The following is a 26,464-nucleotide window of genomic DNA, read 5'->3' on the forward strand; positions in this document are numbered from 1 at the left end:
GCGAATTCATGGTGTATTACGTTTATTTTAAATAAATTTTATTTAAATAACTTGTTAAGATGTACAAAACAGAGAGCGTTGCTAGCTTGTTATTATAAATTATTGTATTGTAATTTACAAATCGATTTTGCGGCTAAGTTCTGCTGTTTATGCGTTTCTTATAGATATGCTTATGTTGGCCGCTCCCCAATTGCGAAGCCAGCCATTTCGTTTTTCTCTTCAATATTTTGTAGATCTAGGAGTGCAAGCGTACATTATCATACAATACGAATACAAATTACAGTAAAACTCCTACAAATCGAGCAATAAACAATAAACTTAAGCCTATATATATATATATATAGTATATGCACCCCCAGATATCGTTTCCCGGTGTAGGCTAGGCTTAGATTCTAGTCAACAGATCGGTAGTTTATCAAACACTGACTTGAATAGCGAATGTATGTCTAATTTGATGATTTGGTTGTTGATATAGGTAGTGGTTCGCTCAAAATGAATTTTGAATTGTGGATATGATGGGCATTATACAAATATGTTCGGTTAGGGTGGATATTAGGACTAAGTGCACGATATGTTTGCCAAAAGTTTGGTATAAATTTGTTGCAATATTACGCGTAGATATGCTGCAAATCTGGCTTTTGTATATCTATCTATGTAGGTATATAACATTTTGATTTCGGTTCTCTCGACTGGCAGAGTGTATTTCCAAGACTTTTATTTCATTATTTATTTTTTTTCGATATTAATCCAAGAAAGTATCGTATACAAGCATTTAGTTAATTATGTCCAAAAGTTCTTTCAAATTGTATCTGTTTTGGTATATCTTGATTCGTATTAGAATTGTTCATCATGGGTATATATTTTGTATAATTTCCTCTATTCACAGTTCCGATTATTAATTACGTTTTATTTACTTTGGGATAAATATTTACAAAATGTGTGTTATGTAAACTATTTTAGAATTAGTTCTGTTCTTAACTTCTGGGTTCTTGCATGATATGCCTGCCCTTTCTCATATGTTTTCCATTACTTTGATATGGTATTCTATGCGTATGTCTATAAATCTATTACCGAGGCATAGTCAAAATAAATTAAAAACGGCATTCAATCAAAAAATGTACAACTATATCAATAGATTTTTGAATTTTGGAACCATTTTCTCTTGTTTATTGCACTTTCAAGCTTCTTGTGATTGGCGTGGTATCTGCGACTCCTCGTTCTGGGATTGGGGGAGTGGATTTGGGGCCTGCCAATAGCCTCATTTAGTAGTAATATTATTTGGTTGACGTCACCAGTTGGGTGCTATAGCCCTGTGTATTGCAGGTGGGCAGGGCGAAGGGATTGAAGCTCAGGCTGCTGACTCCTGCAAAAAGAGCAACATTTAAAGTTTATAATTAATAGTTATTTTATGGGAGCATATTTCAGTTATAGGGAAGAAATAGGGAATTCAACAGAAATCTACCAAAGTGGGGACTATATTTTTTTTTTAATAAATTTAGTGTCTAAAGGATAATGCAAATTATAAATACCGTTAATCGTGTGTTGTCTGTGGTGTTTTGTTGATGTTGGAGAAGTGTTTTGAATGCTCAGATTTGCTTCAGCAGCCCCATCCACACACCCACCATTCACACACACACACACCCATTGGCCAATTGTGGGCGTCCTTGCAGTTTCGGATTGATAGATGGTGTCTGGTGCTTGGACTTGTGGGTGGGTGGGTGTTTGGCATTTGGGCGTGTGGCATTTAATTTCAACAAAATGTCGTTACTCGGCCCCAAAAGTCCGGCTCATCCTGGTACATCTGGCACATCCTCATCCTCATCCTCCGTTTAGCTCCAGCTGACTGGCGTTGGGAGTCCGGGGGGGAAATGCTTAAACGGCCGCCGCCGTGGCTGCTGACACGGCCGGATTGTGCCACGGCTGGTGGGGATGTGGGTAGTGGTGGTGCGGGTGGGCCGTTGCCGCGTGGTGGTGCTGCACGAACGCCTGGTGCCACGTCGACGACACGGCGGACACTGTTGGAATTAATGGCGAAAATGCACTTTGCTGAGCATACTTTGTTCACTTTGTTTGGGTTCGGGAAGCGGTGGGCAGTGGGGAAGATTCGGGATGTGGAGGCGAGACAGGTTTCTCAGTTTATGTGGGGGCGGTATTCATGTGAGAGTTATACAAACAGAAGCTAAAATCAACTTAAGATGCTAACCGAAATCGGGGCATTCTGAGACATGGGTTAGATAAATGATGGGACTATAAGATCTTCAAAGGCTATATCTCTCTTAGTCAGAAGAATGAATGGGGGACATTTCATGGATTGTTCACCAAGGATCGCGAAACTTACTTGACGTGGAGTTGAAGACGCTGCCGGGCGACGAGGAGAGTGTGCCCATGTTGGGTGCAGGTGCATAGCCATTGGCCGTGGCCGCCACCGCTGCACTGGCCGCCGTGGCACCGTACGATCCTCCCGAGCTGTGCGGCGTGGAGGCGCTGCTGCAGTAGCCACCACGTGGACTCACGCTGCTCGACTGCGCCCGCTGGTAGTCGTCCTCGGTCCACTGGCCGGAGCCATCCTGGACACTGACCGCCAGTTGACCGGCATAGGAATTGAAGCCCGTCGAGCCGCCCGGAGATCTGCTGCAACACGGGTTGGATATTAGTTTCCGCCGCGTAACTGGTCTAATAGCAATGCTCTTACCTGGGCATGGAGTACAGCGCCTCGACCAGATCGGCAGCCCTCTTGAGGATTATCTCCTTCTGGAGCTTCTCCGGATCGCCGGGATGCCGGGGAATGAGCTTCTGCAGGCGCTGGAAACCGTAGTCGATTGTGGGTTCGTTGAGAGCTGCTTAAAGCGTTAATCAAAAGGTTAGATATGAAGTACAGTGGAGAAGTCATTTAGCTGCAATCACTTACAGACATAGACGAAGCGACCGGGTGATCCCTTGCAGAACTGTTTGCTCTTGTAGGATAGCGTCACCTCCACCACGCCGGGAATGTGCCTCGGCGGGGTCTGCACCCGGATCGCATGCGAGGTGATCAGCTCGCTCCAGACCAGCATGGTGCCGAACACAACCTGCAGGCCATCGAAGAAGTTGTCGCCCACTATGATCACGGTGGCGCCACCAGTTGTCCAGCCTTCGCTGGGCGAGATCGCCTTGATGCAGGGCGTAGCCACTGGCAGCGGTGGGTAGAGACCTGGAAAGGGATTCCACAAATGAATGGGTTAATTAAATATATCTAACAGTTTTCAATGCTTCAGATTTGCCAATTGCTACGGAAAGAAACAAAAAATTGGGAATATTCTTTGGGGATCGTGGGGGATTTCTTGGATCTACGTAAAACGAAAAATTGGTCGGAATAATTGGAATTTTGCTACGGACCATCGTAGGTACTGTCGGGCGCTAGGGGGTGACCGGAAATGGACAGGGATGTGTTGCCTGTACCTTCCGTGGTGTCCAGCCGCTTGGCCCTCCGTCCGTGCTTCGAGTTGTTGTGCACGAACATGTTGTCGGAGATGGCCAATAGTGGTCCATCCACGGCCACCTGCGTAGAAATTACCACCTGGCATTAGGAGATTCTCAATTAATATCTGTATCGTTTCGGAAGTATCACAGGCGTTCACTCACCTGAAACCGGCGCATATCCCGCGGATTGCCAGCGTTCTTCAGACAGTTTTGATTGCACTTCAAGAAGAATTTCAGGAAGAAGCTGTAATAAATGGAAGATTTGATTAATTGATGAATGAAAGAGTTATTTGGATATTTAAGGAATCAATTAATCTGAATTTCTTATGACATTTCTAAAGCCTGAGTTTCAAAACCTCACAAAAGATGACTTCTTTAAGATATTTAGTTAGGAACGAGAGAAATTAAAGCATTTTGCTATATCTTGTTTAAAGCAAAGATTAAATATTTTATATGTTAAGTATGATAGCACTTATAAGGTCTCAATAACCATTCCTGCAGCTTCTCGATTCGTAAGGGGCAGAATGCTGGACCATAAATGGCATCGGACTCGTTTTTCCCATTGTGCTGGCAATTATCAATCAGTTGTGGATTTATGCCAGCTTCAATTAAGAGTCTTTACGATGTTCGCCTCCTCGAAGGCGACTTTACGAGCCGCTAATGACGGGTTGCGCCTTTTTGCTGCCACTTGTGCCACTGCTATCCCAGGCTTTTCTGGGCAGATGTTTGGCCCGCGGCGGTAGTGAGTGCCCCCTGCGATAAGTGGGGTGACAGCCGGCGAATGTCCTGCGGCTAGGATGTGAGCCTGTTAGCCCAGCCCAACCAAAGCCAATCCAACTCGAATCCCATCCAATGGAAACTGACACCCGTGTGCGTTGCATTTAAATGCTGAAATACTTTTATGCATCCGCCGGCGACATGATACGCCCTATCTGGCATCCCCTGTCCACTTTTTATTTGCCGAAATAATATTTTCCTTTGCGATCAGCAGCGGGGGGAGTCGGAAAAGCGGCGGCGTTGTGCCGGCAATTTTCATCATATTTTTTGTCCGTTGTTTCCCACTCGACAAATTGAACAAATTAGCAGGCAGCTGGAGGGTTGATCTCTGGCCAGCGGGTGGCATCTGCATATGTCCTTGTCCGATGGGAGTGTCGCAAATTTGTTTATACTTCCGACACTTGTTTCTTTTTTTTTAATAATTCGGTCTCCCTATAAAAACTTCAGCCTAAATAGCTTTTTGCCAGTGAAATTTTTCGTAAGCATATAAATCTCTACGCGGGCGATAAGAAACTGGCACTCGAGATAACCACTAAAAGCAATATTTTCTATGATGACTGATAAAACTAAACCCGTGAGTAGTATCCAATAAGTCCAAATCACAAAGTGTATACAAATTATTCTTTAGCTTTATGCGTTAAACTTATACCCTGAAAATGGGATTTAAAGTTATAGTAACGCAATTACAAAGTAACTTCTTTAAAGATCTCAAAATGGAATAGATGCCTTATTTGATATAGTAACCATACGTAATATACAATGGGATAAAACTTGAAGTTCAAAGCTTTCTTAAAATTCATGTATGAAAATCTAGAATTGCGAATCTAGAAGGGCATAGAAACTTCGGCATAATAAACTAAATTTGTATTGTTTTACTTGTATACTCAGCATTAAAAGCCAAGTGTGGTGCTTATCGAGAATTCCTGTGAACTTGCTGGACTTTGCGAAGAAAAAACAGATGTGAGATGTGGATGGATGTTATCCATTACGGAAAAAAAAGAGCATCGGAGCGGGCTCATCATCATTAACACAAGCAATCCACAGTGCGCCATCCCTCGAGATTTGAGAGCCGTGTATCTGTCAGATACAATATCGAATTACGGTGCCGGCAACGAACGTGGAAACTCACAGATGCAACTGCAGTTTGAAATTTGAATACGGATCGAGTGGCTAAGGACGGGGATCCTCCAGGATAATGATTTCACTTGCCCGGCGATGACTTCATCCCCGAGACACCAGAGCCATCATCACTTCGGGGCCAGCCTGCATTTTTATGGGCAGCTAATTGACTTTCTCGGAAGCATCCTGCCCCTCGACTTGCTTGAATTACAATGTTTTCAAAATATCCTGACAGGACACATAAATTCACGCGGTGCCCCCCATTTGCATATGTCTTCAAGACGACGATATTGCATTTGGGGAAATCTAGCCGAGAACACAGAAGTCCTGACCAATTCAAGGATTTTTGCCCGGTAAAAGCATCCAACCATAGACAACCACCACCCACTTGGTGGCAATTAAAAATTCCACTCGCGTCCTGTCAATAAATCAAAGTGTCTCCCATCTTGGCCTTCCATTTGCCAGCAAAGTTAGCGCCTTTGGCCGCTTCTTTGTCCTTTTGTTTTGCCAGCAACGCGAAATTTTCATTTAATGAAAAGCTACGCATCATCAAATGTTCGCACATGACATCGGGACACCTCCGTTTGGGATTTTCGATGGGCCCAAATTGGCAGCTCGGTCACGTAGCACCAACGAAGTGCATAATTGGTCATTCATATTTGGGCGAGGGGATGGCGACTTGGCGGCGGTTCTCTTCGATTGGACGGAGATTTTGTTTTTTAGCTGCTCGGAATGTCCTTAAATGTTTCTGCCCGATTGGCTGAAAGTGCCATTGAACAGAAGATACTAAAATATAGAGTACTTAAAACTCTATCTAGCACAAAGTGGAATTTAAGGGTGGTACTTAAATATAAATATTAACTTTTAAGCTGATAGTATAATATTGTTAATAAGTTCGATATTTATAACCTAATATTTAGTGCTCCTACTAAATTCTAACTCTAAGCTTAAGCCTTCGACCTTATCCTGCCCATCTGCGGCACAGAAAATTGAAATAAATTTCCAGTATCTTTATCGAAAAGCAAAAGTTTTGTCCTGTTTACGGCTTGCAAGGATACCCGGCGATTAACTGTAAATTTGCGAAGCAACAAGAGTGCGAACAACAAATTGTGGCATTATCTTTGCATCGCCAAACAGCACACAAATTTAATGATGAATTTCAAAAGGAAATAAATCGCTTTGCCAGGAGGCTCCTTCCGCATCCCAACCAAGCCAACCACCCAGTTTTCCCGCCGATATTATCTGGTCATGGCGTGAACAGCGGTCGTGAGGAGCCGAGAGCGTTTTTGGCGCACGCCAAAGCAAAAGGATCTCAGGTGAGGTGGTGAGCATGGTGGTGGTGGGGCAACTGCCCCGGGGGGAGGCAACTTGTCTCTAATTTTTCACTAACGATAATATTCAAAAATGTTCAACTTTATTGTCGCATAAACCCAATGACTATGGGGCAATGACAGCGGAGTAGGAGGCCGAAAAATAATGCGAAAACTTACTTTCGCGCCATTTCTATGCCTTTTGGCATTTTCTCCACCGAAAAATGTACACAATACAAAAAGCGAGAGCGTCACGAAAACATGGCCGTCGACAAGGATGAAGTCACCATTTTGGGCTTCTATTGTTGCTTGGGCTTTATTTATTTATGCTCCTTCTCGGCTTAACGCTCCACGCTCCGGCAGGATCAAGCCAAGCAGCCCAAGGATTTCGACTGCGATTCCTCGCCACCATTCCATTCCGCCTCCCCACCCCACCGAGTTTCATTCTGAAGTTCATGGCTTTTTCTTCTATATCTTCTGGGCTCCTTTGTATTATAATAGACTTTTTTGTGCGGGGGGATGGTGAACTTTACGGGCTGCGTGCCGTCTGCAGGATACGCTTATCCTTTTTGCCGGAAGAGAACTTGTTGAAAACACTTTCACTTGGTGCGTGAGGAGGCTCGCTCTCCGCGGAAAAACAGAGAGCGAAAGTGAGTGCCAGATACTTTGAGTGCATCTTATGGATTTGAGTGAGCTTTTAAGCGAGCCCGAGCTCAGTTCACATCGCGTTTATTTTGTATACATATAACAACAGATATATATGTATATATATTTTTGGGGTTGCTTTGGGACCGAAAGTCATGCCGCTGGGACCGGGGAAATACCTTCTGAATGGTCTTGTTTTCCTTTTTTTTGGGGAGGGAGAGCTGGTTGCTTGTTGTTCTTGGGTTTCTTCATCTATAAACTGATTATTTTTGTACACACACACACACGCACACAGTGCGAGGTTAGATATCAGACAACGATAAAAGTAGCTGGCATCAGACGCAGATAGAATGGCCACAAAAAGATACAAATGTATCTGGAGACGACGACATGCGTGTGTACGTGTATGACCTTATCCCTTTGCTCTCCACCGAACCATCAAATTATCGACCTCATTGAAATGCCCGAATTATGCCAACTATTTTGGCATGTGTGTGCCGGAGTGTGTTGACTGTCAGTTAACGCTTTTAATGCCATTAATTATGCAACAGGGGTAAATGGCCGAGGAAATGGCTAACAGAATCGCACAGACAAACACCAACTAATAGATGAGTTTATCCCAAGATGATGAGCCGAGACAAAGACAATGTGTATATAGTTCGGATCTGTGCATTTTTAATCCGAATGCCGGTGCTCATGAGGACCATTTCAATTATGCACATTAGACTTCGCTTGGTTAATTCATTGGGTTAACCTCAGGGAATGGATCCGCCTATTTAAAGGGTTAACAAAGTCATCAGGATGTGAGGAAAGTGTCGCAATTATCTTAACTTATAATAACTTATGGATACTGCAATACGTCTATACATCATTATATTCATCACGCTGTAGAAATGTTTTAGTAGTTCAAAGCTAGCGTTTGATTTTACCTATTTATGATTTAATAAACTACATTTCCCAGGGGCAAACCTAAATTCAGCCTGCCAAAAATGCGAGTGGCAATTTGAAGTGAGGCGAAGTGCAAAGCGTTCGAAATTTGCATTAATAATTCAATTTCAATAGACAGTCTACTACAAATATGCAAATGCGGCGTGCTTAGAGTTCCTTGAAATGCAAAAATTCAATTCGCTTGCCACATCTACAAATCCATTGATTTACGAGGTGCAAATCAAGTGCAGTTCGCACACCTCAAATTCGAACTCAAACTCAATTGTTTCCACTTCAAAGATAATCTTCAGAGACTATGAAAATAATACCCCAAACGAGTGGGTCTTTCATGTTTTTTGTTCTATTTATTTGGGGGGAGAAGTGTGTGTGCAATAAAAAGCCACAAATATGCGTTGCTCCTCATATCTTTATCGATAATTAACTGTTATGGTTCCTCACACTACGTCTGTCTGCGCGGAATGTCTGCCCAATATTTCATGGGCGTACTGTCGATTGCTGACCGCAAATGCCGTCAAAATCGTCTCTTTTTTCACATTTTGTGTTTGCCTCGCTTTGAATATTTGAGCAGGCCAACTGGCAGCCAGGACTCGCTTCTCGTTTTCCCTCCGAATAACCATCTCCTCGGGCGGCAGGACAACCACGACAACCAGCCCGTCCAGGTGGCTGGAATGCATTTAGAAAATTAAAAACTGTAGCCAACAACTAGCAGCAGTTTTGTCATCGTTTTTAGCGCGAGTGCGATTATCAAGGCATGCAATGAATGGCCCAAAACATTGGCTCACCTCACGCAGCACAGTTTGGGGTATGAAAATGGGACTCTTATGAAAACTGGTTTAAGGCTTTCATTTTATGTTGGTTTATATTAAGTATGTATCTAGATATTTAATATATTATCATTGACAATCATTTAAATATTTGTTTTAATATCATGAACTTATAAGAGACCTTATGAATTTAATATTTTTGAAGTTTTACTGAGATATTGAGAGCACCCTGTTTCTTGCCTCGTCTGTTAAACTCTTCTCCCTACGTTTTTGCATATTGGACACCACAAAATGTCAATTCTATTTGTTGCCAGCGAAAAGGGGGCGGGCCTTTTGGAGGGTAGTTGGCCAGGAGTTGGCACTTAGTTTATTTGTCGCTGCGGTGGACAAAACGCTGGCAAATATAGAAAATTGAAATAAAGCGAAGAAAACGCCAATGACGTAGATAAATGCAAGAGTGGCAAATTTCCGATTGTTCGCCTAAGAGCTTTACCCACCCACACTCAATGTGTTGGTTTGTTCGTTTTTTCTGGTTACAACGCTTTCGGTGTTCGAGTGGTGGTGTAGTCAATTTTTTGATTGCCCCACCATTTACCCAAATTAAAAAGTCGAACGCTCTTCGCTTGTCACGCGATAACGATTTTAATGACCACCACCGATAACGATGCCAATTGCATGGCTGTCAGTGTAATTCAAGTCATTACGCATACGCCAGATGTGGATCAGGAAATGATAGCCAGCAAATGGAGCACAGAGGGAAATACGCGAAATGAGCCAAATAAAAAACCACTCGAGATCGGTGAAAATGTGTGACAAAAAGCTGGAACATGTCGCAGAACCAACAACACAAATACCTCGAGAAAAAAATACAACAAGGACATCACAGGAACAACAACAGCAACCACAACGACCACCGCCAAAGAAGTGAGCTTAAAATTCACTTAATTATGGAACACACACGAAGTGCTTGCCAACAAACTGGGAAAAGGGCAGAGACAAAATGCGTGGCAGTCGGATCCGGAGACAATGCGAGTGTCCACTGTCCCATGTCCCATGTCCCTCGTCCAGTGTCCAGTGTCCTCGCAAATCATAAATAAAAAAGGAGTCGAGAAAGAGAGAGCACGATTGCAACCGCGACTGCGACTAAGCCCTCATCACCTGCACCAGGTAAGTGCAAATCCCGCACCGATCTATTCCACTGTGGTGCAAGGATATCTAATTTCGAGTTCAAAAATAGGTCACTAATAAAACAAAAGGTTTATTCAGGATATTGGGGTAAGCAAGCACACTAATCACATTGTATAATGATAGGAATATCATCCTTGATCAAAGAGGAGCCACTTAAAACCATATCTGCTTTTCATCCGTTTTCCCTATCCCATGACCCACTGTGCCCCAGCTTATTGTGTGCACAATTTCGGCATCTCCAAAGCCTCCTCTTGTGGCCAACTGCAGATCGGTTGCATGAATAACAGAAATTCATCAATAAAACATGTGCAGATCGCCGGCGAATGTGGCTAGTGACCAGTGGACAGTGGATAGTGGCCACTCTGCTGAGTAGCTCTCACGGCACACGTCCGAACGTCAGTATGTGGCCAAAAGAGAGACAGAGAGAGAGAAAGATACCTGGTGGTAGTTGGTAGCTGCTTGCTCTGGGCCCAAACTGGTGTTGTTGTGCTGTTGCTGTTGTCATATCGTATCAGTTTTTGGCTTTCGTCAGCCACTTGGAAATGCAAGTCGGCGGTATCCCCCTGGATCCCCCGATTTGGAATTTTCAATCAGTTCCAATTGTTGCGCGCCGCTGACAAAGTTTCGCCTGGATCGAGTCGGATTGGATCGGTGGAGGGGCATTAGCTGGCTTGAGTGGCAAAATGCGCTGGACCCCCGGGCAAGTTAGCGCTTTAGCTGGGGACCCACAGCCTCCTCCTCCTACTCCCGCTTCTCCACATCCAACTCCATCGCTGCCACGGGCAGAGGCAAAATTTAGTGGCGAACAGATAGATTATCCCGGGGTCTTTGTCTTCCCGCCGGCGGCATGATCTACTGGCATATCAATGAGCGGGCTGGCTGGATGGGCTGGCTGGATGGGCTGGCTCTGGTGGCCACCGACTGATCCATGCCGCCTTTTAAGCTGATTGGAGATGGGTGCTGCTTTGCTGGTAAATGGTAGCTGGTAGCTGGTAACTGGTCGTAGTGTTTTCAACTGGTGATTGATATGCGTCCGAGCCGCAGGAACGGAATGCAATGCCGACAAAAGTTACAGCCCGCCTGACAAATGCGACATGTGGACGGGAAGCTGGCGGGGATCACAGGTGTGAGCGTGTCACGATAGCTCAATAGAAATATTGTCCAAATGGGTACGAGACCAACGAATGCTTTTGTTTCAAAGGAGAACATTCATGGAACTAAAACTTTTATATCAGATATATTTAACTTGTGTGCATAGTTTCTATGTTAGGTTCTTCACGCTACCATCTCTAGGCAGGATTAGCCAATGTGTGAGCTGGATGCTCACCATCGCGGCTAACAAGGCAAATAAATAGAGGAGAAATGAATTAATAATCGTAAATATCAAGCGCAAAGTGTCGCACCCGGGCACGTGGGCCAGAAAAAGCGATGGGAATGCTGCCATGTAATACCACCAGCTGGAGATCGGCCAAGTGTAACTGTTATTCCAACGGATGACATTCTGGAGCAGCAGAACGCCGAGCAATTTTAACAAGATCATAAATGTGCAGCGGGCGATCTGTGATCTTGCCGAGATCGTGTTTTTCAGCCAGCTCTTTACTGTGTGGCAAGAACTGGCTGGGTTTTATTTTGTTTGCTTGGTTGGTTTTTGCCACTTCAGCTTCGGTTTTTGGCCCGTCCATTTCCTAATTTGCAAACTCAGGTGGGGTAGCCGGCGGAGGCAATCAATTAAATTTAATTATGACACCAATTATGGGCTGATTGTCAGTGCGGGGCAGCAACCGGTCGCAGACACTTTGGCAGCCCACTATAATAATAGAATCATTAAGCGGAGGGCAGAGATCTCGGTTCGCAGAAAACCCACCATTGTGGGCAGTCCTACAAATGGCAATTGCATCTGGAAGCTCAGAATGAAGATGGGAGATGGATATGGAGTCCACATAGGCAAATACTTGGGCACACCCTTCGCCGGAGGTCCGTGGATGTCGTTTTACGGGGAATCACACAGGGCACTGATTATCATCTGCATAAGGTGTGCCTCAATTTAATGGGGCCTAGGGACTACAAAATTGCTTAACAACTCAATGAGTTCGGCGGGAATGGCAGTGCTAGTTGGCCAAGAATGGTTTGGCTAAGATGCTTGAGTTAATGGAGTTGGGTGGAGTATAGAGCTAGAGGAAGTCAGCAGATTGCTCTGCATTGACTGGCACTCTAATTAAAAGGATTTTAATATTTTCAAGGTTGGAAATCCTTCCTAATACATATATCCGCCTTTGCTAACCGCTTCTTCCTTCTTCATCCCAATTTGTTTAGCATTTTTGGTTTTCTGAAATTGCCTGCACTCAAATAATATTTCCGAAGCCAATTAGGGCGGGCACACGCCAGGCAGCGAAGGAGGGGGGCGTGGCGGCCACAAGGATGTGCACACAATTAACATAATTCGCCTGACACGCGACGCTCGACGGTTGGCATCGGTTGGGGGATTCCCCCGGCTGGAAAGTAGCTTTGCAGTGTCGGATTGCCGCGAACTGCGCATCTCAATTTACAATTTATGAAAATAGAATTTGCCACTGCCATTCTGATGAATTTTCGTTTGTCTCTCTCGGCGGACTCAGTTTGCCACCCAGTTGCAGCTTCTGTTTCATTTCAGCTCCCCTCATCGAATAATGGGTTGTAAGCCCGCTTGCTCTTTGCATGTCGTCTGCCGCATCGTGTTTTATATTGCAGTTGATAATAATGCCAATAAATCAACGATACGCATACACAAGCCGCAGAACAGGCTGACAAAATAAAAAGCCAGCGACGATGATGAAAAGCAGCTTAAAATGTCATCTTTTGTGTGGCGGAGCAACAGGACGAGGTCCTGGACAGGACGTGGTACGGACATGGATGTGGTTGTGGTCGTGGCTGTGCTTCTGCACGAGGAGAATGAACTATGACTACTTACCGATCAATAATGACGGGGTCCGATGGCGTCTCGTTGCGGTTACCACAGCTCTTCTTATCACAGCAGCGGCTGAAAAATAAAACAACAGTTTTGGATAAAGTTCAATTTTAAGTTTAGTTTAAGTGAGCTGATTAACTGGAAAATATGTTTAAGTACTAACTAATTCCATAGTCAGGAAATACTTGTAAATATTATAAATCTAGCAAATCTTTCTTTTCTAAACTGATAGATCATTAAACTATATCATCTCTATAACATTTTTAATATTAATGGACTTCACTTTACTTAAATTATCTAAGATACCCCCTATAATCCATCACCTTCAGCATAACCCAATTCCATTGAACTTTAAAGACTTGGTCTAGTGTTGCAAAGTATGTTTGAAATGTGACAATTTTTTGGGGTTCAGACATTTGTCATTGCTCTGCACTTATCCCTTATCTGCATCTATATACGCACTCATATATCTATATCGAGTTCAATGGCTGCGTAATTTTCGACTGCACAGCCCCTGGGCTAGATGTAGAAAACCAAAAAAAAAAAAAAGAACTCATCGCAGTATAAAAGGGGGGCTGGGGGTGGTGGGTGGCGTGTTGCGTGGGCGAAACGGGTGGTGGTTGAGGGTCATCTGGTGGTGGTATTTTTGGCTTGGACCCGGCTTTTGGCTTTTGGGTCTTCGCTGGGCATATATAACATAAACATGGATGACTGAAATGGGCGCAAAGCCAAAACGATAAAGAAGACGTCCTCGTTGTCCTGCCACTGCCACTACCTCTATCTCTATCTCTCTGCCCGCGCTCTCCACCCCTCTCTTTCTAATGGGGGAGTCTGCAACCCCCGTGTGTGTGTGTGTGCGTTCTTGATGGTGTGTGTGCGCGTTGTCCCCTTGTTTTTGATAATGCTACGCAAACATAAAAACTGGGTGCCAATCCGAAATAATAAAAGATGGCCGGCCCAGCAACAACAACAGCAACAAGGGGGCAGTGGTGGAGGTTCAGAGGGGGGTGGTAAAGGGTGGTGGCTGGGGTTTCGCCGGCTAAGGCTGTGTAATTTTTTTGTTGTTTGGCTTTCTCTCAGCGAGTTTTTTTTTGCCTGTGCTCTGCCGTTTTTATTTTCTACGCAACCTTCAACTGTCAGAAAGCTGCTAGAAGGGTGAACAGCAGCCGAAGGGGGGGTGTGTGATGGGGGTGGTGTTGGGTGTTTGTGGGTGGCGATGAGGCGGCGCGGTAGTCTACCATTTATACGTTTCAGCTCGCGTGCGTTTGAGCGTGAAAATAAAACGAAGGACACTCTGCCGCCCCGCCGGACGGAGCTTAAAAATCAACAAAATTAAAGCAGTCCCTGGAAGCTTTGGGAAGGTGGGGAAAGCGTAAGAAAATCGTAAGGAAAACCCAGGAAAAATCACGGAAAAAATGCGGACAAAACAAATGAGAGCTCAGGTCTCTATAATTTGAGTGGCTGTGGGCAAGCATCCCTTTTGGGAAACAGAAGGCAAGTTTAAGAAGCTCCAGGGACTCGCTTTCCGAATGCCCGCGAGACTTGAGATTTTGATTCGCAAATCGGCAACGAAAAGGTGTGGATTGCGATGCCAAAGGATATTAGATCACTGCTAGATAAGCACTCACCTGCACATCACCTCGTGCGTTAGGAGCACTCGACACATCTCGGGATTCTTGTCCTGACCCTCATATATGATGGCCTGCAATTGGAAATGATAATGTGTTATAGATTATAAAGGTTATGGTTTTTACTATATAATAATAATAAGAGATACTAATCTCTGAAATACTTTCTTCTATCGATTAAAGGCAAAACAACACAGGTAAAGATAATTGTTTTGACCAAGCGAGAAATATTACAATCTCATGGATTTTGCTACATGCCACCAGCAACCGTGTGTAAACCCCACGTGACCCCGTTATTAACCCACTGCCATCGACACCCGACCCCTCTACAAATTTGACCCCTATCCGCAATCGTTTTGGGCTAAGACAAACACACATAAATGCTAATTACAGAGACCCGAAAACTTAGAGACCAGCAAATCGACATATGGGACACAATGCAAATATTGACAATGTCCACAATTTTTACCTCTGCATGAACATAATATGCGAGGGGCAGGGGAAGGGGCAGGGGCATCGAAGGGGCGTTCTAGTATTTGTGTGTTTGTTTGTCCAATGAAAACGCCACTCGAAGCGACTGTCTATTTGTTTGTTGTTTCCTTACTTCTGTGGTGGCAGCGAGGCGTGCTTACGAGGGGGTGGTGTTTGTGGGCCAGGAATCGTGCCATGTGGAAGGAACAGGAACCGCAAGTGCAGCGTTCGACAATCTGCTGCAATTTCCGCAGGACGCTCTTGAAGTTCCAACAGCAAAATAGATAAACAAGGGGATGAGGTGGAGGGGCGGTTGGCAGACAAAAAGGCGCATAGTTCTCTAATTTAAAAATGATTAAAGCGGGTGTCCTTCTACCGCCCCCCGCCCGCTGACCGTAATCCAACACTCATCCAGCGAATTAGTTGGCAAAAACACGGCATATGCGAGGGGTGAAGGACGAGGATGTCCTGCGCAGGGTGGGAGAGGATCATTCATCAACTGACGCAGATACACGCAAAAGTAATAACAATAACCGAGTGAGGAAGCCAAAAACCTGAGCCGTGTGTGTTGTTCATCCACCAAAAAGTAAAAACAAAAAGAGAACAGAGCGCTGGCAGGAGGAATCCTGCCACTTGCCGTCAAGGACGAGTGCTTCCTCTGACGTCACTGGCATATGTGCATTTGTTTCCACTTTCGGCAGCGAAACTGTATCCTCGAATGATGATGAGCCCGTGGACAGAAGCTGTGCCCAACCAGATAGATAATCAGAAATTAATTTTAATGCAACCAGCAGCAGCAGATTCAGCAGTAGTCCTCCAGAATCCCACCCTGTATATGAATAAATAGATATAGGGCCGCCCCCCTGCTGTTTTTGGCATTAGCCTGGGCACATGTAAAATTATGATCATCCCTTATTATCCCGTTTGTCAGGTTAATAATTCCCCCGGCCCATGGTGAAACCTGTAAAGGATCAGGCAGCCCTCGATGGCCCAGCTCAATGTCCAATATCTGCGGGATATCCAGCATTACGGCTCGAACTTTTCCGGACGGAGTGCAGCTAATTATAGGCCGGACTAGGATGGCATAGACTTTTTATCCCAGTCCGGGCTAATGGACTTTCAATGTTTTCCCGCACAGGACATCAAGTTTTGCTCGGATTTTTTATGCGACAACTTGTAATTGTCACCTGTTTATTTAGGACATCGGAAGGCGAAAGGGAATGTCCTTCAGATTTAGTTGGATTTAGATAAGGAGATATTGCGATGCCAAGATAATAACCGATAGGAATTCATAATCAATGCTTAATAAATCCAACTGGTCCATAGAACTAGCCAAAACTAAGTTCTCCAGCATAGGAAAAAAACCAACTTGCCAAAAAGAGACACAAGCTAGAATCCTGGAATCATCCATCATCCTTGCGGTGGGATGCAGAAACAAACAATTAGTTTGTACCTCGTACTCCGTGTTTTTTCGGAAATCCGAGGCTAAATGGCTCATCTAATAAAAAAAACGGGAAACTAAACGAAAGCCACTAAAACTGGAGTAAAAGCGTTTAAACTACGATTTATCAACAGGACAAAGAACAGGAGTCAGCGGCAGGACAACAAAACAGCAAGAAAAAATGTGCAAAAAAGCGAGTGATGAAGTGATGACAGGACAGGCAGAAAAAGGACTCCACACGGGGCCCGTATGGTGGACGGGGAGCGGGGGATGCAAACAGGATGAGCCGAGGAAGCTTTTAAATTTTAAACGATTTTCCATCAAACTCCGAGCTATTTTTTCCAGCATTTTTGCAAATTGTTATTATCGCTTTTGGAATAAAATGAATCGACGCTCGCTGCATTATTCACGCACTTGAATGCTGCATGCTGCATGTTGCACATGCTGCATATTTAACGTGCCAAATAAAAATCTCGCCAAACAAGATAAATTATCGCGGACAAAGGAGCGACTGCAAAAAATGTTTGTGAAAGGGCACACAATAAAAAACAAAATAAAAAGCGAATAAAAAACCCATAGAGGGTAGCTCTTAATTTATTAAAGCTACATTTATCGGGCCAACGCATAAATTGCCCACCAAGAAGAAAGGACACCGAAATAAAGGTTACCGCTGCAAGGACTCGTGCATCCTCAGTTCGCGATTCGTGCACTTTGTCGAGGGAAATGGGTGAAAGACCTTTTTTGCCTGCCCTTCGCAGGATATTTGCATATTTTTAGGGACACGGGTTAACAATGTAATGCCAGCTTCTTGAAAAATTACATAAACGAGCATATTGAAATATGCACTTTATGAAATGCAGAGCTGTGTATACCTTTTTTTGGCACTCATGAATTATTGATGGTTTCTAATTATGATAAAAAATTATATTATAACCTTTCAATATACCAATATATTTTTTTTTTAATCTAAACATTTATCCATTAATTACTGATTTAAATAATTTTAATTTTAAGAATCGAAAGTATGTAACCTACGTTTCCCATTTATTTAAAGTTAAGATTGCTTTCACCCACATAACGCAGTGCATTTGGCACACCTTTATAAAACCGAAGTTCCCCCAAGGGAGCCAGAAGAATTTCAAAGGGGAGTCCGCCGCATGCATTACACATTTCGCATAATGAGGACGATATCATTTTTCCGCCTGTCTTCTCACTCTCTCTCTCTCTCACTCTTTATGCCATTTCTTTCGACCGCAGAAATGCACTTGCCGTGAAATAAAAGCATTTTTAATCGCATTGCGTGCGAAAGGGAGAGCTAGCGTGGGGTGGGCCATAAATAGGGCGCGTGCGAGCGGGACGGACGGAGAATGGCGCACATGCAAATGTGGAGATTTCACGCAATCTGTTGAATTTATTGAGTGGCCGGCGGCGCCAGCGACAACAACAATAACCATTTGCCATTTAACGAGCTGTGCCCGTACAATTTGTTAATAATCGAAAATGATTCTCTCTCTTTTGGCGTTTTAAGTGTTGACATACAAATTAATTTTATCACTTAATTAACACTCGCAGACAACAGCATGTGTGTGCGAGTGCAATGGCTATAGGGTATGATGCTGCTTTTCCAGATTTTTGCTTTAAACGTTAGCGGTTGAGTAAATCGGGTAACCGGTTGGCGTATCCTTGTCATTAGTAGTTCGCCTGGATTTTTGGGCTCCTTTCAACCACTATAACTCAGTTATCGGAGTGCATTAATCGCCAGTTATCTGCCGTCTCTCTCTCCGCCCCTCGTACGCTACCTACATATATCCATCTCTTTTCGGTTTAGAATTTCGATGCGCTTTTGTGCGTGCGTTTGTGCGTTTTAATCGCGATAAGCGCAATTTTGGCAAAACACAAAAACCGGGCAAAAGGATTTGGCTATTGTTTTATGCCGGACCCTTATAGCACCATTTTATCCACCATCCGCTGATGAAAATGAAATATGATCGCCGAAATGAGGCGATTTTCCGTGGTGCCATCGTTAGCTCAAATTGCAATTGCGACGCCTCCCGTTCGAACTGTTTTTGTCCGTTATCTGATCGAATGTAATTATGATTATGACCATGATTTGCTGCTGCATTTGCCCAAAGGAAAGGGGTTGCAAGGGTTGTGCGTTGCTGCTGCTCGTTTTTTGTGTTTTTATTTTTTGGTCCTGCCACGTGGATGGATGGCAGTTGACAATTGTCCTGCCTTCCTGCCATTTGCGATTGAGACAATTCCGGCTTAATCGCATTCGGCCCGCCACAGTTCCCAGTTTCGAGTTTCGAGCTACAATCCCACTTGCTGAAGATAACACTCGCTTATCCCCGCCTTACCTGTTACGCAATCCGATAAAGAAAAGCGACACGCGACAAACGAAATGTAAAATTCAAAAACACCCAGTCGAAAACAAAAGGGTCTGTAAAGAGGCAGCCGAACCCACCTAATCCGATCAAATGATTGTTCTTTTCCCAGCTTGCGACACTTTTCCAATGTGTACAAAATGTGATTTTTCCCAGGTTTAGGGGTAGGTCTATCAAAAATACGCCACAAGTCAAGCGGAAATGGGCAATTTAGGGAAATTCGAGGAAGGAACTAACTGGGATGTAATAGTTATTCCTAGAAAATATATGTATCATCCACACTTATAAGTTTTACTTCCCGAATCTTATTTCGATTATTGTGAAATTGAAACATGAATGAGTAGAGCCAATGAGTAGCCATTTGGGAATCTGTCGCATTCGGCACGGGAATTCATTTGTTTCCTTGAAGTCCCATTAAGCCGCTTGTAATTACTCATTTGCTATATTAAAGTAACTGTCGATGGCGCTATTCAATTTGGAATCTGTCGCATTCGGCACGGGAATTCATATGTTTCCTTGAAGTCCCATTAAGCCGCTTGTAATTACTCATTTGCTATATTAAAGTAACTGTCGATGGCGCTATTCAATTTGTCGATAAGCTTTAATTGCCTAAAACAATGCCCATAAAAAATCTTCTTATCAGCAATGCCGAAAAAATTAAACAAAACTTCACAGAGAGAGAGAACTTTTCTTTTTCGGCCTTTTTTCGTGGGTGATATTTTTAGCAAAATTCAATTGGTGGCTGCTCAAATAATTTTGCGATTAAATTGCATTCGCACAAATGGATTTGTCACCATAAAGTCAAAGAAAGGGGGCGAGATGTCGCATGCTGTCGATAATTTGTGGACAAATTTATTGCGCGCTCGTTTTCTGATGCGAACGGGCTAAATGGGCAGGGAACGCCCACAAAAACAGAGAGAAATCGAGAAATCGAGAAAGTCCGGCAATCCGGCGGGGGGGTTAATGGGTAAGAGACGGCGAAAGGAGCCGGCCAATGTCTATAAAAATTTGTCACTCGAGAAATTAATTGCCCTTGAAAAGGCCGAAAAAGGAGAGGCAAGAAACAGGACTCGCAGGGCATTAGGCCCACAAAAGCGGACATATGGTGCAGCAGGACTATAAGGACCAGTATAATGCCCCAGGACCTGCACGCACCCACAACAAAGCGCATTAACAATGTTCGATCCCCGTGTGATTCTCTCGATTTGCCCCGGTCACACCCCTTTTTCTCCACGCGGAAAAGTTGGAAAAGTCCTGACCGAACGAGCTGCTCGTTTGACGGCTCAATTTATTGGCCAAAGGACACACCAGGACACACTTAATTAGCCATGACAATCAATTTCGAATGCAACTTATGCTCGAATCAGCAAAACAAACATCGTGTCCGGGAAAAGGAAAAGTGCACGGAAGCAGCCAAGTGGAAGGAATTGGTTTTTCATAGCCTGGTTAACTTTGGCCTTAATTTGCAGTGAGCAGCGTGGCAATCAGGAAGTTCTTAATTTATGTAAGTGGCAATCGCAAGATGAATTGCAAATTTTCGAAATATTTTTAAGTGGTTTTGAAGTTGTTTCGAGTTTTCTTTGCAGGAAATTACTCAACTTATGCAAATTAGATGTTTGGGCAACTCTTCTTTCAGGATGTGTAAAGGATTAAAACTTGAGTTGTAATTAATATAGATTATTTATAATTTTCATCTATAACTACTTGGAATACCTTAGAGTGAAATATTTTTGAACGCACCTGCTTGGTCACCGAATCGATGAGACGCACGAAAATGTCCTGCTCCTGGCGAGCTCCTAGAAACGGAATATAAAGCATATGATTATATAGGGTTCCATCTTTATTAGCATTACTTCGCACTCACCATTTGCGTAGAGTAACTGCAGTCGGTACTGAATGCCATTGTTCGTCTTGGTGGCATCCGATTCCGAGTCCTTCTCGATGAATCCAATGAAGGCCGTGCGCTCGATTTCGATGGGTTGTCCAGCCCGATCATATAAGGCGATCACGAAGTGAAAGAAGTTCGACTTGCGCAAATTGCTGGGCGGCTGCTTCTCAAAGTGGGCGCGCCCGATGCCCAAACTGCAATGGATCCAAAAAGGAAATAAATGGTGGGAATTAGTGAAATTAGTATTACGTGCGAGAGGAGACTGTAATTATGCCATTAGCTGGGTAAATATAGAGCAGGCCTAAAGAGCCTCTAATTGGCAGCGAGAGTCTAGTTTAGTAGTAGCCAGAATTAGGGGCAACTCAATTAGACTAGAGAATGACATTCGGGCAGCAGCTCTCACAGCTCAGACAACTATCATTAAAAGCGCATAAGCAACATCAACGTGACACAATAATCCTGATGTATGACAGTCCTTGTTGTCCGCCGAACGCCCCTTTCCTTCTACACTTGAAATATTTTATATGCATGTACATTGGCTGTATGTGGGCCAAGCAGACAGTGGGCAATTATCGCTGGCAGGACACGTGGACACTGAGCCGCAGACGGCGTAAAGGCTTGTCCTTGCCCCACCCCCCCATATGTCCATATGCTAAATGTCAGGACCTCGTGTCCCTGCTCCCCTTCCATTATCAACAATCCTCCTGTCAGCGAACAATTACCGGACAATGTCGGGCTGGAAAAGGAACTAAGGTAGGGTCTTGTTTCTTGTTTCTCTCTACGCTGTATGCATAACGAACAATTTAATTTAGAAAATGCTGATTTTATCAGATTTTTTGTATTTGCGTTATTTGCTGCACTATTTATGTGCTGCTCCTGTTTGCGCAGCAGGCAATGTCAAGGAGCCGCATGTCCTGGCTGGCCAACTGACTCGGGGGTCCTGCAATTATATACACATTTGCCAAAGGATAATGTCGCACTCGGAGCACTCTGCCCAGCCATCAGCTAATGATAGGGTCACCATTCCGCTTCACCCCGCCGCTCCAATCGAAAGTGCAATCGAATTGCGTCCTAGTTATTAAATAAGTGCTCGTATGGATACCCAGTGGATTTGGTGGACAATTTTATCGGTAGGTACTCGGATTTGCCTTTCAACTTTTCATCAGTTCTGATTGCCTTTCAGCGGTTGATGAGCGATACGATTTAGCGAGTCATGGAAGGAGCTTTGATTGAACTTAGCAAAAGATAAAGTTGGTTATATATCTAAGCTATTAAGGTTTTAAAATTTAAAATACCTATATGTTTGTATTTTTAATATATTAACAGCAAACTATTAACAAAACTTAAATTTCTTTTTGAAGGAAGCTTCTACAATATTGCAACATTTTTTATGCTACCCAACTCAATGCCAACAATTCTAAGGACCTTAAATGACGAGAATGTTTATGAGAAGTGAGAGCTTAAAATAACATGAAATGCATGCGGATAATGCCCTTTGCGGACTTCAAGTGAATCTGAATACGAATTTTGCGAAGGAAACAAACACATTTTGCGGTGCTAAAGTTGATTCACCCACAGGATGATATCAAATTAAGAGGCAGCCCAGCATTTTGTTGATGACGGGGGGGCGGAAAAGCGGAAGTTCAATGCGATTTTCACCGGCAGTAGTCACCTTTGTGGGCGGAAAAGCGATGGAAAGGTGGTGCCAGTGTACGACATACGAATGAATGCCAGACATGTTACATTCTGGTGAAAGGTTATTGTTATGGCCATGGAGTGGAGTCGAGTGTTCGAAAAGTGAGCAGCAAAATAATACCGAGTACATCCTGGCAAATAAAAAACTTGTGCCAACACCCCCTCTACCGCCTAAGTTCGCTTTCTTTTTTCCATTTTTTCCGATTTTTTTTGTTCGAATTTTTGTTTTCTGTTGACTTTTCAACTCGACTGGCTGGAAATTGTGGAAAATCGTTCTGCGGCAGTTTGCCAGCTCACTTTGTTTGCACTTGCCGCCAATTTGCAACGGAGAAGAGCAGCTAAAAAAACGAGATATAGAACATTTTTGTGGCCGTTTTGCTGTTGATTTTATTATGCCAACATTTAATTGTCGCAAATCGATGCCCAGGTGGCCGGAAAAATAGCAGAGAGGTGGAGCACTGGGCTCTATTCGTGGTCACGTTTAGTCCATTTCTGGCCAGGCACGTGAAAATCCGCTTTCGACACATGCGAGCCCTTTAAAAAAGGCGACTTTATTGGTGGCACAAAATATCCTCATTGTTAAAGGACACTTTACGGCCATTTGTTGCAATCTAGAGTTGGAGCTGTAGCTGCTTCTATTTCTTCTCCCTGGACAATCTTTGTTGAAATAAATTTTCGAATATTCCTCTGATTTACGAGCGGCGACAAGAAGTACAACACACCATTGTGTGTGGTTTATGCACTTTGTTTATAGTACAACATTGTTTCTGCTGTTCCAGTTAGATGGTCTGATAAGTGTTTAAATAAATGGGTTGCCACAAACATATTGAACAATTATCGGAATCGAGGAGATTTATTTGTCGCAAAAGTTGCGTACAAAATAGTAATAAATCCAAAATTCAAATCACAAAAATTTACGTTTTTCTTGGTGGTGAGTGGAATGAATTGGGAGGAAAGTGTCTAAAATAGTTATATTGTGTTTGCAAAATTTGCTAATTGTTATATTTATAAATTGTTAATAAAGTATGGTATCTTATTTGAAAAAATTAATTAACTAATCATTTTAAATATTGGTTTGGCAATAACAGGCATACCAATCTTTCGAGAACAGTACTTTTTAAGTAAAAAGAGAAGTGTCAAAAATATCTAAACTTTAATAAGCACTCGGTTGATTGAAAAAAAATATTTCTGTGATTTGTATAGACTGAATATAGCAGCTCTAATGACAAACAATCTATATTTTCAATATACTAAGTGGTTCGAATATATTTGCTTTGTCATTAACTTTTGATTACCATTAACGTACTTAAATTTTTCAACTGATAGTAGCACACTTTGCTCTTAAAAGCAAACAAATCTTAATTTTTTAGCACATAAATTGCACAAAAATTTGGTACTCATAGAATTTCTATACTTCCTATAAAAACTTCAACTTCTGACTAGATTTTACACTCGATTATAATACCATCAGTTGTTTACCTCGTATCACAGCGCATTGTCTTATTGTCTAATGTCTGATTGTGATTATGGTTCTGATTGGGATTGTCCTGCCTCTGGATGTGATTATCAAGATGGTGATGTGGGTGGTGTCCGTGTGGGTGGGAGTGCTGATTTGCCGCCGCTGAATGAACAAATCCCGCTGTCATTTCGCTCTCGCTTTCCGTTTGGGCAACTCGCGCACTTCTTCTCGGCGCGAACATCTCACGCCAGAAACATCTCAAACGCAACTAAACAAACAAGGGCCAAGAAAAATAAAAGCTTTTCCCGAGCAACCCTCTTTTGGGGGTCCCTTTTGGTCCTTGAGCGGAGAGTGGAGTGACTTCTTGGGAGTCGCTTCATTTGGATGAGGCGAAAGTGAAAGTCAAAGTCCAAATAACATCCCTTTTCGGCTCAAAGCAACCTCTCTCCCCCCCATTTAGTATCATCCCAAAAAAGTGCGTGCGCCCAAACATTTTGAGTGAGAATTTCGAGTGAGTCTGGGATCTGAATGGACGGACTTTGTTTTGGGGTTCATCTTATGGCCCACAGGGTGGGTGGCGGCCATAAAAAGTCGCCCACTTCCCCGGCTGACTGACTGACTTACTACGTTTCGGAATCGCTCCCCCAGGGGCCTCCATATATTGTTGGACTTGGACACACGGGATGCCGGCTTTGGCCAAAAGTAAACAAACGCACTTTTTTTTCTTTCACAGTCTTCCCTTTTTGGAGACTTCTTTTTGTTTGGGCTCTGCGTGCGTGTGTTGCTGAAACATTGTTGCGGGCACTTTGGCGCGTTTTCTCTTGGAGATTGGAGATTTGGGGAGAGATTAGCAGAGATTAAGGGGGTTTCCCGTTAAGCCAACCTTGTTACATGTCAACAATGAATGCTGATGGGCCCCATGTTGGGCGCCATATTATAAGCGACATTTCTTACAGGCTTTGTGGCTGCTTATTTCATGATCTTTACTATCTAGTAGCAAGCTTATGTTTCTGAATGGAATTATGAACGTGCATTAGTTTGTTATTGATGCGTTAGTTATTGATCCTTGTTTATTTATTAAAAACATTGCAAGTGGGGAAGTACTTTTGGCAGAGAGATACTATAGTCTTGCAAAAAAGGCAATGTTAAATTAAAAAAAGTTGTGGATAAAAATAAACCTGCATAATTTATAAGCAAATAGGAAACAATTAAAATCTGAATTTCTTGAAAACTTCTAATTTATTTACATTTGTAGATGATTTTATATTTAAATTATGCGGATTCTGTATCACTACTATCCACCAAGAATAAGCTATGAAATTTACTCTTAGTTCAGATTTAACTTAATACACTAATCGTTTATATTATTCCGCAGATCATTCAGATTAGATTGAACACGTTAACACATGGAAGATAACTTTTTTTCTATGGGTCAGTTTTTGTAGATATGTCCAAGGGTTTTGCTTTCAGCACTGGGAAGATCACTTTGTTGGGGCATTTTCGGTTCACAATTCAACCCAATCCCGCTACTTACTTGCTCTGGTCAACGACTGGCTGCATGGCCCACCGGCTGCCCAGCGGCTCCTCCTTCAGCGAGGTCATCGGTCCGCGCGGCTGGTTCATGTCCACAGCGGCGGTGGGCGGCAGGCCGAACATCAGGCCGCCGGCGGATCGCGGACCGGAAACGGCACTGGGGTACAGCTTCCGGCCCCACTCCATGCCCAGCTCCAGGGTGGGCCAGGGGGAGGCCGAGCTGAAGCCCGGCACCGGCTCTTCGGAACGCAGCTTGAAGCCGTCGGTGGCGAACGGATGGGGATGCGGATGTGGATGCGGATTCGGATGGTGCGAATGCGAGTGCTGGTGGAGATCAGCGTACGCGGCGACGTCTCCTCCTAATCCTGCGCTGGAAATTGTGGCTGCCGTTTTGAAGGCTCTTTGCTAGGCGTTTTACTGTTTGTTTAGTTTTTAATTTGCGTATTGTATTTATAACTCGATCGGTTTGCGGCGTGTTATTGGTATTGGGTTCCCTTTTCTATTATTTTGGTTCTTGGTCTCCGGAGAGCTGGCAATCAATCGCGAAACGAAAGTGAGACAGTGTGTGTGTGTGGGTGTTTTTGGGTGAACTGGCCAATGCACCGTAGAGAATTTGGGATTTTCGGAAAATTGGTCTCGCAACAAGTTTGAGCGGCGCGCGCTACCGTCCCGAGTGGCTGTTAAACCCCAACTGAATCCTTGCCAAGCGATGCTGCTGCAGCAGTCGAAAAGAAGCGGCGGCGACGGCGCAGCAGCAGCAGCAACAGCGGCAGCGACGCAGCAGAGCCACAAAGGCGGCCGTAGCTGAAGA

The 26,464-nt window shown here is 43.7% G+C and overlaps 1 protein-coding gene across 8 annotated transcripts; it reads right to left on the bottom strand.

Annotated features, from left to right (window-relative positions):
* Positions 1-5: 5 nt before the first annotated feature.
* LOC6609207 (transcription factor collier) lies at positions 6-26,051 on the bottom strand. Of its 8 annotated transcripts, none has more exons than XM_002033862.2 (11): positions 25,655-26,051; positions 20,943-21,160; positions 20,819-20,874; positions 14,783-14,856; positions 13,158-13,226; positions 3,622-3,703; positions 3,376-3,556; positions 2,909-3,190; positions 2,693-2,840; positions 2,339-2,628; positions 6-1,363 (listed from the first exon to the last, which is right to left on the bottom strand). In XM_002033862.2, the coding sequence occupies exons 1-11, from the start codon at positions 25,837-25,839 to the stop codon at positions 1,275-1,277; spliced, it is 1,674 nt and encodes a 557-aa protein (XP_002033898.1). In that variant the 5' UTR covers positions 25,840-26,051; the 3' UTR covers positions 6-1,274. The 8 variants fall into 8 exon arrangements, with proteins under 8 accessions (XP_002033898.1, XP_032571435.1, XP_032571433.1 ...); XM_032715544.1 differs by having other exon boundaries at positions 2,339-2,631; positions 2,693-2,837; positions 3,439-3,556; positions 25,655-25,913; XM_032715542.1 differs by having other exon boundaries at positions 2,693-2,837; positions 25,655-25,913.
* Positions 26,052-26,464: the final 413 nt, after the last annotated feature.

This window comes from Drosophila sechellia, chromosome 2R (assembly GCF_004382195.2).
Source record: "Drosophila sechellia strain sech25 chromosome 2R, ASM438219v1, whole genome shotgun sequence".
Classification (NCBI taxonomy): domain Eukaryota; kingdom Metazoa; phylum Arthropoda; class Insecta; order Diptera; family Drosophilidae; genus Drosophila; species Drosophila sechellia.

What these genes read in the sequence shown, in the direction of transcription:
- LOC6609207 (XM_032715545.1), bottom strand. Translation starts at nt 25,839, where the DNA reads ATGGAGTGGGGCCGGAAGCTGTACCCCAGTGCCGTTTCCGGTCCGCGA. An exon ending in GCAGTTACTCTACGCAAATG is followed by an intron (nt 20,875 to 20,942) that starts GTGAGTGCGAAG and finishes TTCCGTTTCTAG; the next exon opens with GAGCTCGCCAGGAGCAGGAC. An exon ending in CGTCTTCAACTCCACGTCAA is followed by an intron (nt 2,016 to 2,338) that starts GTAAGTTTCGCG and finishes TAATTCCAACAG; the next exon opens with TGTCCGCCGTGTCGTCGACG.